Raw genomic sequence first — 16,841 nt, forward strand, 5'->3', positions numbered from 1 at the left:
CATGACTAGATTTTTTCATAGAATAGAATTTACAGTGCAGAAGGAGGCCATTCAGCCCATCGAGTCTGCACCGGCTCTTGGAAAGAGCACCCTACCCAAGGTCAACAACTCCACCCTATCCCCATAACCCAATAACCTCACCCAACACTAAGGGCAATTTTGGATACTAAGGGCAATTTATCATGGCCAATCCACCTAACCTGCACATCTTTGGACTGTGGGAGGAAACCGGAGCACCCAGAGGAAACCCACACACACACGGGGAGGATGTGCAGACTCTGCACAGACAGTGACCCAAGCCGGAATCGAACCTGGGACCCTGGAGCTGTGAAGCGATTGTGCTATCCACAATGCTACCGTGCTGTCCCTGTTTATAAACATTGAGGTTTGGTTCAAAGTAGGGTACTTAAGGTGCATTTATGAAATGAAAATAAACAAACCAGACACCTGGCTGCCTGTAAGCTGGCGCCCTGTCAATTACAGCCGACTAAAAGCTTTTTCACTTTGAAAGCCTTGCAGATCAAAGTATCTGAGGGATTTAAAGCCTTGAGATGTGGTTTTGGCTTTCTGTGAAGTAACATCTGCTGATTTCTGCCCCTCTGTCTGAGGTAGCAGGTGTAAGGGACAGGTGAGTGAAAAAGCAGTGATTGTTCAGTTTCTGCCTGGACTGCGCTTTAGCTTCCAGGCAGGGGTGACTGATTGGAGGATAGTGTTCAGATATGTTGGGAGGGTCTGATGGTGGTCATGGGAGGGGGTGCTGTCAGGTCAGCCTTAAGCGTACATGCTGCAGAGGGGGTGACCTAGCAATTCCCACAGTGGCGGGGGAGAAAGTCCCTATTTGTCGGGCGGGGGGTGGGGGGGGGGCAGGATTTGCATTGTGGGGGGCAGGGGGGCCAGCTGCCAGACCTCTGTATTGGCAATCAGATGTTATATTGACAATCGATCCCTTTGGGATAATGTATACTTCACAAATAGTGAGTGAAAAAAGATTATGAAATGAGAATGCAAATCTAAAACAAAAAGTGTGGAAAAAGGAAATCTCGAAGCTCCACTGGTTTGGTACAAGATATCAGCTATCACACCTTTACCAATAGGAATGCTTGTGGTGAAAGATTCCTGGGGGCATTAGAAGGACGACTCAGGACATGAGTTTTTTTTTAAATAGATGATTTTTTTCTTCAGTTTTTTCATTTTTCTGAAAAGCAAATGCACTTGTGTTTATTTTAATTTTTTTAAAGGTGATCTGTTAATTTGAAATGTTGCTGCGATAGATACATGTTTTAAATTGGTAATTAAGCACAGCTGTCCTCAATTGGGGAAGGATTAGGGAATAATTACAAGAGTAAATAAACCAGTTCACTAGGTGTCTGGCAGGAACTGGGAGAGCCTGTGACACTTTGCTAACCTGGAAAGAAACCTGTTTTCACTTTTAGGTTAGCTTCAGACTCATTTTTTCTCCACCTACAATTGGAATTAACAGTGTCGGCCAGATTTGCTGCAGCCAAGAAGCGCTCACCCAGTGCACCATTGTAGATCAGCTCTACGGTCCGAGATAGTACTAAACAACCTGAATACTATCACAGTAAGCTTTGGAACAGCACCACCATTGGCGTAATGACATGCTATACGAATGAAACTGTAGCATGTACATTCATACCCATGATTCCTCATGGAGATCTCCTGAACTTAGCCATACTGTCAAAGGTGTGTGTCAAATGGAGGCCAATGCTTTCCAACATGGAGGGGAGGAAATTGGAGAAGTCAACCTAGGTTCCTTTGGGATTTTCTTGGAAAATGCTTGAAGAATTCTGTAGGTTACTCACTTACTCTGCAGGCATCTCACTTAGTTACTCCAGGTTCAATAAGAAACAAGCAACCCTTTAATGTTAGATATAGTGGTATATGTATGAGTATTAGAGTTTTAAGATGCAGTTAAGTATAAGGAGTAACTCATTCACACTGAGCTAAGTTATGGACTGATGCATGACACAGAAAATGTTTTAAAAAGACTAATTTGATCAGGTAGTAGAGCGCATTGGCATAAGGTCAGAAATAGATGACAAATTGCTATCTCGATCCTGAAAAGGCTAATGATGACAAAACAAGCTTAATGGGATGAATGGCATTTGCTCATTTCATCATTTTGATTTTCTTTTTTCCATTATTCTAGCTCACCAAATTAGAAGCAGTAGAACAACTGGAAAACAGGTAAAGTACTTTATCACCATTATGAAAATCATGTATCTGTTGCATGATTTATGAAGCAATTTTGATCTAAAGAACTAATCTCATAGCCCCCAAGTTTTAACTATGGGCGCGATTCAACCAAAACATTTCTTTGTCCTGTTTCGGGTGCGTTTAGCAGGGTGTTTCTCGGCCCTGGCAGCGCCAAGAAAGACCCTGCTATTCAACGGCACTTTGCCGTTTCTTTTGCCTCAGCGAGGCCGCACGCGTCATTTCCTGCACTGACGAGCTCAGCTTGCCAGTGCAGGAAGACTACCCGCAGATAGGGGAGCCATTTTTAAAGGCAGCCCCGAACTTTCAACCCCACTGCGGCTTCCGGACTGCCTCCCACCCCCACCCACTGCACCCAACTTGCCTCTTCCGGGGTCTTCGAGTCCGCCCTCCCTCGCCCCATCTCTTATGGGAAAGGCACCCCTAGGTCTGACTCGTGGCACAGACAACCTGGTACCTTGGCACTGTGAGCCTAGCACCCTGGCAGTGCCCCTGCCAGTGCCACCCAGGCACCCTTAGTGCCAGGCTGGCAAAGCCAAGGTGCCCAGGTGCCAAAAGGAGTTCCAGGGTACCACCCTGCTCAATGTTCGACCACCTGGGCATCTCCAATGGCCTGGGTGACTTCCCCCAGGTGCCGTTATGACTGGTCTATGTTTGTCCATGACCAGTACTAAACGGCGCCCTGCAATATCTCCCAGGCGTGGCCAGTGAATACTGGGCCTCAGGAGAATCGGCGAATGCACATTTAAATTTGCCTAATGACGAACTCGCCAGATCGGCGCGATCCAGATCACAACGTCTCGCGAGGCTCCGTTAAATCTTGCAAGATTCAATGGCCTGGACCCGACACCAAGGCTGGCGCGATAAGGCCGTTGAATAGCGCCCTATATATCTGCGCATAATATTATCCAAATCATCATGAGTCGTGCCATTGGAGACTTCCATCACCGAGCTAAGCTATCAAGGTGAGGTGTCAAATGAAACTGAGACTCCTCCTTAGCAGGAAAAGGAAGTATCAAAGGATGAATCAACCCACACTGTTTTCATACACAACACCAACCAATTAGAGAATGGTACTGGGAGAGGCCTGGAAATAAGTTACTTATCCACTCTCTCTGCTGCTATGGTGTCTGGCACAGGAGAGTCTTAAGGGGATAAAATACACGGGAAAACTATAATATTTAACTTGGCTTTTATATCTCTGGTATTCAAAATCCAGCGGTATATCCATTGTTTCTGATTTTTTAATTTGTTTGATCTTCACTAAGTATTTGTTCTCTGGTTAATATTGATTGTTTTCTGTTATTTTGTACCATCTGTTTTAGTGGTGTTTGGTGAATAATTCTAGTAATACACCCTAACATTCTGATTGTAATAGCCTTACAGCAATGGTCACGGACCTTCTGAGGTTCATGCACTAATTTAGGGTTGAATTTCCCGGTCATAGCTGCCCAGAGACCCGAGGTTCCAGCCCGAGGTCAATGGACCTTTCAATGGTCCACCAAATGTTCTGTCCTGCCCATAACAATTCCCACTGTGGGTGGGAACAGAAAATTCACGCCGATGATTCATAGATACTTCTCACTTAATGGCCTAGAGTATACAACTCTGCTACTGAAACATGCTTGTATCCATGTGCATAACGTTAAAATATATTAAATGACACTTGGTAGATAAGGGCTCATTCCCCTATCAAATGCCTATGTCCCCTTGTCCTACAGTTATAGTTCAACCTGGAATAGTCCTCCAAACTAACTTTTTATATTCCACTTGCTGTCTTTGTAGCTCACGAGGGTCCCCTCTAATGTGCCTCCTTTCAAGGTTGTAGCCCCAGCTGATCAATAAACCTTGATTGATCATAACATTAGATTAAAGCCTTAAACTAGAAATCCCTGTAATGTGCTATGCGCAGTTAAATTAATAATTAATGATCTTCATTTTAATACTCAGCCACTTGGCCACTCAGCCGCTTCCCGTACCAGCCTCCCTGAACAGGCGCCGGAATATGGCGACTAGGGGCTTTTCACAGTAACTTCATTTGAAGCCTACTTGTGACAATGAGTGATGTTCATTTCATTTGGTAATTTATTTTGTGCTGGTTGATCATAAGACCTTATTCCATTAGTAACTACAAAAACAAGTTCTCCCCAATTTTATACCCTCCTTCCCTGAAAGTGGTAATTCTTCCTGGGGTGAATGTCCTGTCACACTTCCCATATTTCAACTAAGCGACTATTTTTCATATTGGTATTGGTGGGCTATTCAACTGCTGGGGGGTACCGTTGCTGAGCTTTGATTTTGTTCACATCCTATTCATCTACATAAAAGGACTTTCTAGCAGAGGTTATTGGATCGTGTGCAACATTGGTACGCTGGGTGATTTTCCTTCCAACCCATCCGAGCCCTGGGAGACTGAAGCCAGTTGAATTTTCATTCTGTTGCTCCAACTGAAATCCGCTCATTCAGCAGGCCACGAATGGAACCTGGAAACTTTACCCACTGAGCCATCTGGGGGATTCTAAATGGTAGCTTTGGTCACTTACATTTGAGACATATCAAGAAAATTATAACCTAGATCAATTTTTTAAAAATAGGCATTCATCATCATCGGCAATCCCTCATATCGAGGTTGATTTTTTTCTTGCATGTAGCTTGGTAGAAATGGGATTAGTGTTGGCTATAGATTCGTAGATGGGCTCTACATTGGCCTTACAGGCTCTCACCAGTGAGTGTCAATGTATTATCAATTGCATTGTTCAATTTTGTTAATGTCAATCACATTGTTAAGGAAAACAGGGGATGAGTATTTGACTACATATAATTAGGAGATAGCTGGGACACCGGGTGTGGGTGAGCAGTGTTGGCACTGGGCAGAGTCAATAAATTCTTATCAGCAAGGAAAGGCTCTGTCTTTTTTTTATAAATTTAGAGTACCCAATTATTTTTTTTCCAATTAAGGGGTAATTTAGCATGGCCAATCCACCTACCCTGCACATCTTTGGGTTGTGGGGGTGAGACCCACGCAGACACAGGGAGAATGTGCAAACTTCACACAGACAGTGACCCAGGGCCAGGATCGGATGGTGAGGTGTCGTGAGGCAGCAGTGCTCACCACTGCACCGCCGTGCCGCCCGACTCTGTCTTTTTTGACTTCACCAACTAGCTTGAATCCTGTTAAACAGTGAGGACATTGTTTGTTGGCCAGTAGATGTGATGGAGGATTGTTGCATTCTGTTTTCCTCCATTCTTTCTAGTGGCTGCTCTTGTTCATTGGAAGGTCATGATACCACTTTTGCTAATAGATTGGCACTTTGGTTGAAATTCCAGGCACACACAGGCAATAATTCATTGCCTATAATTGACATTACACTTGTACTCAGTTTTGCAAGTTTTCTGACTCAAACAAGAAACACAAAGTGAGGTTTATACTATGATTATTGTCTATGCCATTCCCTTGTTTTAGCCTGAAGGAGAAAGACGCAGAAATTGCAACATTGGAAAATGAAATTGCAGAGCTCAGTGATCTGGCTGGACCACAAAAAATTAAAGTGAGTGATAACAGATTTATGTTCCAGTTGTGACATTGAGTAGCACTTGTTTTGTTTAAGAGTTTACTTGGGTGCTGCAACCAGGTTCCTTGGTACGGAATCATTTTCTCTCTCAAACTAGTTGGTGAGACTGCAGATTGGTTATGGTTAAGCTGTCTCCTGAAGTGTGCGGGTGCTTTTGCCCAAACGTCTAGTGCACTGTGAATTTATTCACAAGGATGAGCTAACAAATGAAACAGACACAACCATTCACAAGGGGATGAAAGATCAACCCACTATGCAACATCAACCAGTTAGAGGGAGAGCCAGTTCTCTATCTGCCCTCTCAGCTGGCATGGTGTGTGGCATGGGGGGGCTCAACGATTGTTATCACTAAGGAGGTAGTGATGGGCAAGCTAATGGTAGACAAGTCTCCTGGCCCTGATGGAATGCATCCCAGAATACTAAAAGAGGGAAATTGCAAATTCACTAGACTCTGGGGTGGTCCCGGCGGATTGGAATTAGTAAACTTGATACCACTGTTTAAAAAAGGAGGTAACTATAGGCCAGTTACCTTAACTTCGGTAGTAGGGAAGATGCTGGAATCTATCATCAAGGAAGAAATAGCGAGGCATCTGGATAGAAATTGTCCCATTGGGCAGACGCAGCATGGGTTCATAAAGGGCAGGTCATGCCTAACTAATTTAGTGGAATTTTCTGGGGACATTACCACTGCGGTAGACAACGGGGAGCAAATGGATGTGGTATATCTGGATTTCCAGAAAGCTTTTGACAAGGTGCCACACAAAAGGTTGCTGCATAAGATAAAGGTGCATGGCATTAAGGGTAAAGTAGTAGCATGGATAGAGGATTGGTTAATTAATAGAAAGCAAAGAGTGGGGATTAATGGGTGTTTCTCTGGTTGGCAATCAGTAGCTAGTGGTGTCCCTCAGGGATCAGTGTTGGGCCCACAATTGTTCACAATTTACACAGATGTTTTGGAGTTGGGGACCAAGTGTAATGTGTCCAAGTTTGCAGACGACACTAAGATGAGTGGTAAAGCAAAAAGTGCAGAGGATATTGGAAGTCTGCAGAGGGATTTGGATAGTTTAGGTTAATGGGCTGGGGTCTGGCAGATGGAATACAATGTTGACAAATGTGAGGTTTTCCATTTTATTAGGAATAACAGCAAAGGTATTATTATTTAAATGATAAAATATTAAAACATGCTGCTGTGCAGAGGGACCTGGGTGTCCTAGTGCATGAGTCGGAAAAAGATGGTTCACAGGTGCAACAGGTGATTAAGAAAGTGAATGGAGTTTTGTCCTTCATTGCTAGAGGGATGGAGTTTAAGACTAGGGAGGTTATGCTGCAACTGTATAAGGTGTTAGTGAGGCCACACCTGGAGTATTATGTTCAGTTTTGGTCTCCTTACCTGAGAAAGGACGTACTGGCGCTGGAGGGTGTGCAGAGGAGATTCACCAGGTTAATCCCAGAGCTGAAGGGGTTGGATTACGAGGAGAGGTTGAATAGACTGGGACTGTACTCGTTGGAATTTAGAAGGATGCGGGGGGAACTTATAGAAACATAAAATTATGAAGGGAATAGATAGGATAGATGCGGGGAGGTTGTTTCCACTGGCGGGTGAAAGCAGAACTTGGGGGCATAGCCTCAAAATAAGGGGAAGTAGATTTAGGACTGAGTTTAGGAGGAACTTCTTCACCCAAAGGGTTGTGAATCTATGGAATTCCCTGCCAAGTGAAGCAGTTGAGGCTCCTTCATTAAATGTTTCAAGTAAAAGATTGATAGTTCTTTGAAGAATAAAGGGTTATGATGTTCGAGCGGGAAAGTGGAGCTGAGTCCACAAAAGATCAGCCATGATTGCATTGAATGGCGGAGCAGGCTCAAGGGGCCAGATGGCCTACTCCTGCTCCTTGTTCTTACGTTCTTAAGGGGATAAAAATAGGGGAAACTAGAGACATTTAATTTTAATTTTATATCTCTGGCATTCATGAATGCTCAGCTACATGTAAACTTTTTTATTCTTTGTGTGACTTTTTAGTAAATATTTCTCTGGTTAATATTGATTTTTTTTTCTTTTTGTAGGTTGAAGATAGTAACAACTAACTCATTGCTAATATGGATTTTCATGTATAAAGATCATAATAAAATATATAAGATATCCCAGCTGAGTATTTTTTTCCACTATACACTCCTTTGTTAGTTACAAAGGTACCACATGGAATCAGTCTGAACTCCAAAAGTGAGAATCCACAGCATAAAATATTCTATTAATATTCTCACTGTGACAAGAATATAGATACATTGTACAGTGAGATGGCATATAACAGTTCCAAGCCTTTATACAGTACATTGACTGACTGTGTGTGTAATGTGTAAAAGCTATTTTTAAAAATATTTTACTAAACTGTGATTGATTTATCATTGCAGTTTATTAAAAAAGGATTGATAACTTTATGTTAAAAGGAATATAGGTGTGAAATTGGTCTTGGCCAATTGCTTAAAAGAGGCAGAATTGACAATTCGTTTCACACTCTGCTCGATTTTCTTTTCATTGAGGTCAGTAGAAAAGAAACTCATGCAGTACATAAAACAGAATTTGATTCATTCTTGTCCATTTTGTATTACCACCCTATATCACTTCTATTTATTCTTAAATTACGGACTATAATCTGTTCCATATTACATGGCGAATGTGTACCTGGACCTTGTTGGATATTTATGTTAGTCAAATCCGCATACCTGATTGAGTAACACGTGATAATTATAGTTGAAAATAAACTTGCATATCCTGTAAGCCCCTGGCCAAGTAACTGTTTATTTGTTTATTTCCATTTCTCTGATGGACAGAAGTGATGCCAATCTTATGAAATATGTGCTGCATTAGCAGCGGTTGTTTAAAAAGTGAATGTTTTCACACATAAAGTGACTGGGCAGTAAAGATATTCATCATGCTGAATTGCAAAAGTAAGATGTGCGGAACAATGTATTATTTTATTATCCATCCACTTAACTTTTTTTTAAGTGAAAAATTCTCACATGGTACTAAACCAGGAAAATAGTTGATCAAAATTATAACCAGTAGATGTCATCTCACAACGTGAATACTTTTTCACAGAAAAGGTTGTGAAAACGTAGAACCCATTATCCCTGAAGATCACAGATACCAAGTCAACTGGCCCTTTAATATAGACATAATAGATACTTGGAAAGTAAGGGTATGAACAAATGTGGAGAAAATGCGAGGAATTGGGCATTAAAAGGTAGCTGATGTCATGCTATTGCGAATAAAAATGGTGAAGCAGGCTTGTGGAGCTGAAATTACCTATTCCTGTTCCTATATACAGCAAATTCTCGTGGGCACAGCTTATCACTGTAATATAATCAACTACTTAATCAAGAACATTGAGTTGCTGATAAATTTGCAGAACACTAATGTAGGGGCCCATATTTGGGTGTATAATTGCTGGAAGCATCCAGACATCCCCAAACCTGCAAGCATGAAGATGGTCCTCATTAGCACAGTGGTTAGCACTGTTGCTTCACAGCTCCAGGGTCCCTGGTTCGATTCCTGTGTCTGCGTGTGTTTCCTCTGGGTGCTCCGGTTTCCTCCCACAAGTCCCGAAAGATGTGCTGTTAGGTAATTTGTTCATTCTGAATTCTCCCTCTGTGTATCCGAACAGGCGACTAGGGGCTTTTCACAGTAACTTCATTGCGGTGTTAATGTAAGCCTACTTGTGACAATAATAAAGATTATTAAATTAGTCCTCAGGCCTCACTGTAACAATCAGCCAGCTGCTGGAGCCTGTTGTGCTTCTAAAGGCAGCTCACCCATGGCCAAATAGAATTTTGTACTGCTTGCCTCCGTTAGCGGCCTTCTGTGGTGGTGGGTGGGTGAGCGTAAGTTGAGAATAGTTCTTTGCAGGTGAGCATGAACAAAATAGATTTTCAGCGGCAGCCTCCAAATGTCCCTTCAAGGATTGTTTTTGAGGCCAGTTTGTAAAACTGGTAGTACTGAGTGAAGTGAGTCTAGCACCTGATGCACACTGCGCAGATGAGTTTCATGCCTAGATGGTAAAATGTTCTCTTTAACTGAGCGTTTCTGTCAGCATAGCAGACATCATTATCCGTATCTAAATTCATAAAATGTTTGGTTGAACTTCAAGATGTTGAGTGGCTTGGAGGATGTAGAGTCATAGAGGTTTACAGCATGAAAGCAGGCCCTTCGGCGTAACTTGTCCATGCCGCCCAGATGGTCTCTTCCAGGCAGTGGTGTTTCCATATGTGTGTCTTTCTAAGCGGGTGTGGGTTTGGAAGGTGCTGTCTAAGGAGCCTTGGCGAGTCCCTGGAGTACATCTTGTAGATGGCACACACAGCTGCCACCGTGTATCAGTGGTGAAGGGAGTGAATGTTTGTGGAGGAGGTGCTAATCAAGCGGGGTTGCCTTGTCATGGATGGTGTCGAGCTAGAGTGTTGCAGGAGCTGCACTCATCCAAGCAAGGGGAGAGTATTCCATCGCACTCCAGACTGCCTTATCAATGGCTCTGAGGAGACTGGAGGTGAGTTATTCACCGCAGGATTCCATGGGCTCGATTCAACCAAATGGGAACAAATTCCCATAGCGAGTGCGTTTAGCCGCGTGTGTCCTGGCATTCGCAGTGCCGAGAAACGCATGGCTATTCAATGCGAGTCATGTTCTATAAGGGGCCTGACCGGGAAATGCATGGCCAAGGGTGCGCATAGCCCCTTTTTGTACAGTGGGAAGCTTCGCTCGCCAGAACTCCCCAGTGTAGTGAGAGATCTGGATGCCCCCGGCCCGAACACACTATGGGAGGGCCCCTGCACCCCCCCCCCCCCCCCCCCCCCAACACACACGCAGTACACCTGCGGCCCAATCTCACACAGAAAATGCCAGCCTGGCACCCTGGCAGTGCACCCGAGGTCTCTGAGGCAAAGGGGTTGAATTCCAAGGCCTCGGGTACCTCGGGAATCTGCACGTTAGAGTGAGACTTACTGTCTCGCTCTAATATGCAGATTTGCCAAAAGGTGATCCTGACCATTGTGGACAGGATTTATATCGCAACGTCTCGCGATGTCGCGTTGGATCTCATGAGGCGTTGCGATCCGGGTAGATCCCAGGAACGGGATCTAGCCTTTGGCCTGCTCTTGTAGCCACAATATTTATATGGCTTACAGTTCAGTTTCTGGTCAATGGCAATGGGGAATGCAGCAATGGTAATGCCATTGAATGTCAAAAGGCGACATTCTCTCTTGTTGGAGAAGGTCATTGCCTGGTACTTATGTGGTGTGAATGTTACTTGCCACTTGCCAGCCCAAGTCTGGATATTTTTCAGGTCTTGCTGCATTTGGATTGGGTTTGTTTATTGTCACATGTACCAAGGTACAGTGAAAAGTATTTTTCTACGAGCAGCTCAACAGATCATTAAGTACATGGGAAGAAAAGGGAAGAAAAGAAAATACATAATAGGGCAACACAAGGTACACAATGTAACTACATAAACACCGGCATCGGGTGAAGCATACAGGGTGTTGTGTTAATGAGGTCAGTCCATAAGAGGGCCGTTTAGGAGTCTAGTAACAGCGGGGAAGAAGCTGTTTTTGAGTCTGTTGGTGCGTGTTCTCAGACTTCTGTATGTCCCGCCCGGTGGAAGAAGTTGGAAGAGTGAGTAAGCCGGGTGGGAGGGGTCTTTGATTATGCTGCCCGCTTTCCCCAGGCAGCGGGAGGTGTAAATGGAGTCAATGGATGGGAGGCAGGTTCATGTGATGGACTGGGCGGTGTTCACAACTCTCTGAGGTTTCTTGCGGTCCTGGGCCGAGCAGTTGCCATACCAGGCTGTGATTCAGCCCGATAGGATGCTTTCTATGGTGTATCTGTAAAAGTTAGTAAGGGTTAATGTGGACATGCCGAATTTCCTTAGTTTCCTGAAGAAGTATAGGCGCTGTTGTGCTTTCTTGGTGGTAGCGTCGACATGGGTGGACCAGGACAGACTTTTGGAGATGTGCACCCCTAGGAATTTGAAACTGCTAACCATCTCCACCTCGGCCCCGTTGATGCAGACAGGGGTGCTTACAGTAATTTGCTTCCTGAAGTCAATGACCAGCTCTTTAGTTTTGTTGGCATTGAGGGAGAGATTGTTGTCGCTGCACCACTCCACTAGGTTCTCTATATCCCTCCTGTATTCTGAATCGTTGTTATTCGAGATCCAGCATGGACATGAAATAGAAGTTGCGAATGGTGCTGAATATTGTGCAATCCATAGAACCATAGAAAAGTTACAGCACAGAAGGATGCCATTTGGCCCATCTTGTCCATGCCAGCCCTAGGAGATCCAGGTGCCATTTTTAATCCTACCTTCCTGCACCCGGTCCATTGGCCTGTAGCTTACAGCACTTAAGGAGCAGATCCAGGTACCTTCAGGAGACGCGACAACGCAAAATTGCTGAGCAAAAACTTATAGCTAAGTTCCGCACGCATGAATGCGGACTCAACCGGGATCTGGGATTCATGTCGCATTACATTCGGCCCCCACCAACAAGCCTGGACTTGCAGAGGCCTACCGACTGAACTGGCTTGGGACAATTCACACCTCTTTAACCTGGAGTTACCTCTCTCTCTGCATCTTTGATGATTTGATTGCCTGCAGGTGCTCGCATTCCGGGGCATCTCTGACTGTGTCTATATAAACATTTCTGGAACAAGCCTTTCCATTCACCTGAAGAAGGAGCCGTGCTCCGAAAGCTCGTGTTTGAAACAAACCTGTTGGACTTTAACCTGGTGTTGTAAGACTTCTTACTTTTAAAAATAGTTTAGGGTCTCTGCCACCACCACCAACTCGGGCAGCAAATTCCAGACTCCCAGTACCCTCTGCATAAAAAATGTTCTTCTTCACGGCCCCTATCTTGAATCTATGTCCCCTGGTTCTAGATTTCGCCGCCAAGGGAAACAGTTTGATCCTGTCCACTCTATCTCATCCCCTCATAATTTTAATGCGGAGATGCCACTGTTGGACTGGGGTGAGCACAGCAAGCAGAGTTACAACACCAGGTTAAAGTCTAACAGGTTTGTTTTGAATCACTAGCTTTCAGAGCACAGCTCCTTCCTCAGGTGAATGAAAAGGTGGGTTCCAGAAACATATATATAGACAAAGTCAAAGATGCAAGACGATACTTTGACTGCGAGGTAATTAAGTCTTAAAGACTCGCATTCAAAGTATCGTCTTGCATCTTTGAATTTGTCCATATATATGTTTCTGGAACATACTTTTTCATTCACCTGAGGAAGGAGCTGTACTCCGAAAGCTAGTAATTCAAAACAAACCTGTTAGACTTTAACCTGGTGTTGTAAGACTTCTTACTGTCCTCATAATTTTGTACACCTCAATCAAGTCCTCTATTTCCAAGGAAAATAACCCTAACCATCCAATCTCCTCTCAAAAAAAAAATTAAATTACTTTCGAGGGCAGCACGGTAGCATAGTGGTTAGCACAATTGCTTCACAGCTCCAGGGTCCCAGGTTCGATTCCGGCTTGGGTCACTGTCTGTGTGGAGTCTGCACATCCTCCCCATGTGTGCGTGGGTTTCCTCCGGGTGCTCCGGTTTCCTCCCACAGTCCAAAGATGTGCAGGTTAGGTGGATTGGCCATGCTAAATTGCCCTTAGTGTCCAAAATTGCCCTTAGTGTTGGGTGGGGTTACTGGGTTATGGGGTTAGGGTGGAGGTGTTGACCTTGGGTAGGGTGCTCTTTCCAAGAGCCGGTGCAGACTCGATGGGCCGAATGGCCTCCTTCTGCACTGTAAATTCTATCTATGAATAGCTACACTTTTCTAGCCCTGGCAACATTCTTGTAAACCACCTCTGCACTCTCTCCAGAGCAGTAACGTCGTTCCTGTAATGTGGCAACCAAAATTGCACACAATACCCCAGTTGTGGCGCCAGCCAGAAATTCCAGTCCCACGCCGCGCACGGGTTTCCCAGTGGTGAGGGGTGCTGTCAATGGGAAATCCCGTTGACAATGGCGGGACCGGTAGATCCCGCTGCCATGCCGCCTCCCCCGCCACAAATTAGGGGGTGCATGCAGATATCTTGGAGAGTTGTAGGTATGTAGGAGGTTACAAAGATGGAGAGAGTTGAGACTATGGAGGGATTTGAAGGAAATGAAAGCAGAGCCAGTGTAGGTTGGTGAGGACAGATTGATGAACAGAACTAGGTACAAATTAATATAGTGTTACGATCCCAGTTGATGTTGTACCTGGATGGGATGGCTCAAAAGACTGACTTTTTAAAAAAATCAAACGTGGAGGAACAGTTACAGGACCGCTAATTAGTTTTAACAACAAAAAAAATTATTAAACATGGAAAAATTGGATTAGAATATAATACTCCTGAGGACTTCCGGTGACGGCAGACAGGAGGCAGCTGCACACTGGAGGGCTCCCGCTCGGGAATAGAAATTTGGGGTTTTAACGCCCGGCCCCGGGGGCAACGGAGGCTGAAACAGCTGTAAGAAGGCACAGGGAGGAGAAATGTCCAAGTTTGGGAAACAAACGGCTGTGAAAAAGTGGGTTCATGAATGTCTGCCGGTGAGTGAAAAAGTCAGCGCAGGAACTGTAAGGAAAGCGGAGGCGGGAGCACCAGGGGTGGCCGCATCGCTCTCAGCAGAAGAAATGACCAAAGTGATGGCTGTGGAACTTGAAAAACAGTTCACAAAGCACATGGAGGCAATGAAGAAGGAGATGGGGGTGGTATTCAAAGTGCTGGTGGAGGAGGCGATTGCCCCGGTGAGGGCGGCGGTATTGAGCGCAGTGGCGGAAGTGCGGGAGCAAGGGGAGACACTGAAGGACGTGGAAGAGGTATTATCGCAGCACAGTGATCAACTCACCTTGATGGGGAAGGAGTTGCGGAAGGTGGCAGAGACCAACAAGGGTCTGCGAGCCAAAATGGAAGACCTGGAAAACAGATCCAGGCGGCAGAATCTGAGGAATTTTGGGTCTGCCCGAAGGGGTGGAAGGCCCGAGGCCGACGGAGTATTTTGCCACGATGTTGGCGGAGCGATTAGGGGAGGGGGACAATCCCTCTCGATACGAACTGGATCTGGCTCATCGTTCGTGGAGGCCTATACCAAAGGTGAGTGAGCCGCCAAGAGTAGTATCTATTTTTCCGTAGGTACAGCGTGAAGAAGGAGGTCCTGTGCTGGGCAAAGCAGAAGCGGGTGGTGCAGTGGGCTGGAGCTGGTACACGCATATACCAGGACTTTACGGTGGAGCTGGTGAGGAGGCGGGCTGCCTTCAGCCGGGTGAAGAGGGCGCTGTACATTAGCAAGGTGCAGTGTAGCATAGCATATCCAGCTAAGTTGAGGGTGACCTACAAATCCAAGGACTTTTATTTTGGGACAGCGGAAGCGACGGAGGAGTTTGCAAAGGCAGAAGGACTGTGGCAGAATTGAGAAATGGGACTGAGTGTACCGATGTAGCCTCATGTAACTTTATTTTTTCACTACGTGTTGGTGTATGTACTAAATGAGTCGACGCTGTATATTTGGACAAGGGAAGAGTTGGGACTTTCATTTGCAATGATGGTTCTTTGGGGTGTGGGTGTGTATGCGGGGGTTGTGTGCTGAAGGGGATTTCTTGGTTTTCCTGGGACCGGGCAAGGGGGAAGGAGACCTGGGCGGGGGCCTCCACACTGCGGGAGTGAGGTGGTGGGAGGGGCTGAGGCCATCGGAGCCTGGTAGAACATAGCCGGGGTTAAAAGTTGGGGGAAGGAACTGAGGTTGGGGGGAGGAGTGTAAAGAGGAAGTGGAGGTGAGGACTCTGGGAGGGGGTGTCTACAATTCATGGGTGCCATTCATGGTACTCTTTCGGGGATTGGATGGCATTGAATATTAGGTGGGTGGTGGACTATATGTGTCAACGGTGACCGGGGCGATTCCTTTTTCCTCCTTGGGAGGTTTAGTTTTATTTGATGCTTATATATTGTCAGGTGGGTCATTATTAGGGGGTTGGTGGGAGGATGGGATCGTTGTAGTTAATAAGGGAATTGACATTGTATTTGTTACCGTTTACTGTTTGTTGGTGGGTGGTGGGGGGTAAATTCTGAAGAAAATGTGAAAATGGAGGATAAAAATATTTTTCGAAAAAAAAATACAATACTTATACCTTCAGGCTCCCTGGAAACTCCTCTTAATTTATCTAGTTTCCTTAAGCAGCTGGCACTGGATTTCTTAACCATTACTCCATTGTATGGCTTTTCATCTAGCAAAGCTGAGAAAGATGTTCCCACTCCAGTTGCCTTTCCCCAACTGTTGTAGAAGCTACAACAGCTAAAACAAAAGAGCAGAGGAACGTTTTGTTTTCCCTTACTAATATAGTTACTAAGCAACTATATTTATTCTTTATGTCGTAGCTCTCTTTACCACAATGGAATCCCAGTTGGAACTTAACCATTACACGCACAGACAAACACCTTTATCCAGCATCAATCTAACTATAGGTCCCATCCAGGCACAGGGATTGAACCCACCAAAAACTGTACCTTATTTCTAATGTTTAGCAATACAAATCCCCAACAACGGGCAGCAATTTTGGATGAGCTCAAGTTTACAGAGACTGAAAGATGGGCTACTGGTCAGATGGAGAGCATTGGAATCGTTGAGGTTGGAGGTAATAAGGGCATGGATGACAGTTTCAGCAGCAGATGAACAAATGCAAGGGTGATAGAGGCAAAACTAGGCGGTCTTGGTAATGGTGAAAATTGGAAACTCAGCTCAGACTTAGGATAGATAAAAATCCAGGCCAGTAATTGGACAAAATATGGAAAATTTCTCTCATATTCCTTGAGGCAATCAACACTAGTCCAAGAGACCACCTTACATCAAATGCTGTTTGAGTTTTGAAATGCAATCATTACTTTCTATACTACTTGGCTTTCCATATTCATGTGACTTATGCTGTGCAGGAATGTCTGGCGGCCAGCCATATCACATTCAGTTCAATAAGGACATCACATGGTGGCATAGTGGTTAGCACTGCAGCCTCACGGC

General features: G+C 44.9%; 1 protein-coding gene across 18 annotated transcripts in view; it reads left to right on the plus strand.

Moving 5' to 3' along the window:
- The window catches only part of LOC119958254 (CAP-Gly domain-containing linker protein 1-like), a 113,656-nt gene extending 105,711 nt beyond the window's left edge, over positions 1-7,945 (plus strand). For all 18 annotated transcript variants that reach the window (XM_038786685.1, XM_038786683.1, XM_038786686.1 and 15 more), the window contains 3 exons: positions 2,171-2,208; positions 5,699-5,783; positions 7,869-7,945. In XM_038786685.1, coding sequence (XP_038642613.1) covers positions 2,171-2,208; positions 5,699-5,783; positions 7,869-7,889 — 144 coding nt within the window. In that variant the 3' untranslated portion in view covers positions 7,890-7,945. The remainder of the gene's footprint in view (positions 1-2,170; positions 2,209-5,698; positions 5,784-7,868) is intronic.
- The last annotated feature ends 8,896 nt before the right edge of the window (positions 7,946-16,841 follow it).

This window comes from Scyliorhinus canicula, chromosome 28 (assembly GCF_902713615.1).
Source record: "Scyliorhinus canicula chromosome 28, sScyCan1.1, whole genome shotgun sequence".
NCBI classification, from domain to species: Eukaryota; Metazoa; Chordata; class Chondrichthyes; order Carcharhiniformes; family Scyliorhinidae; genus Scyliorhinus; species Scyliorhinus canicula.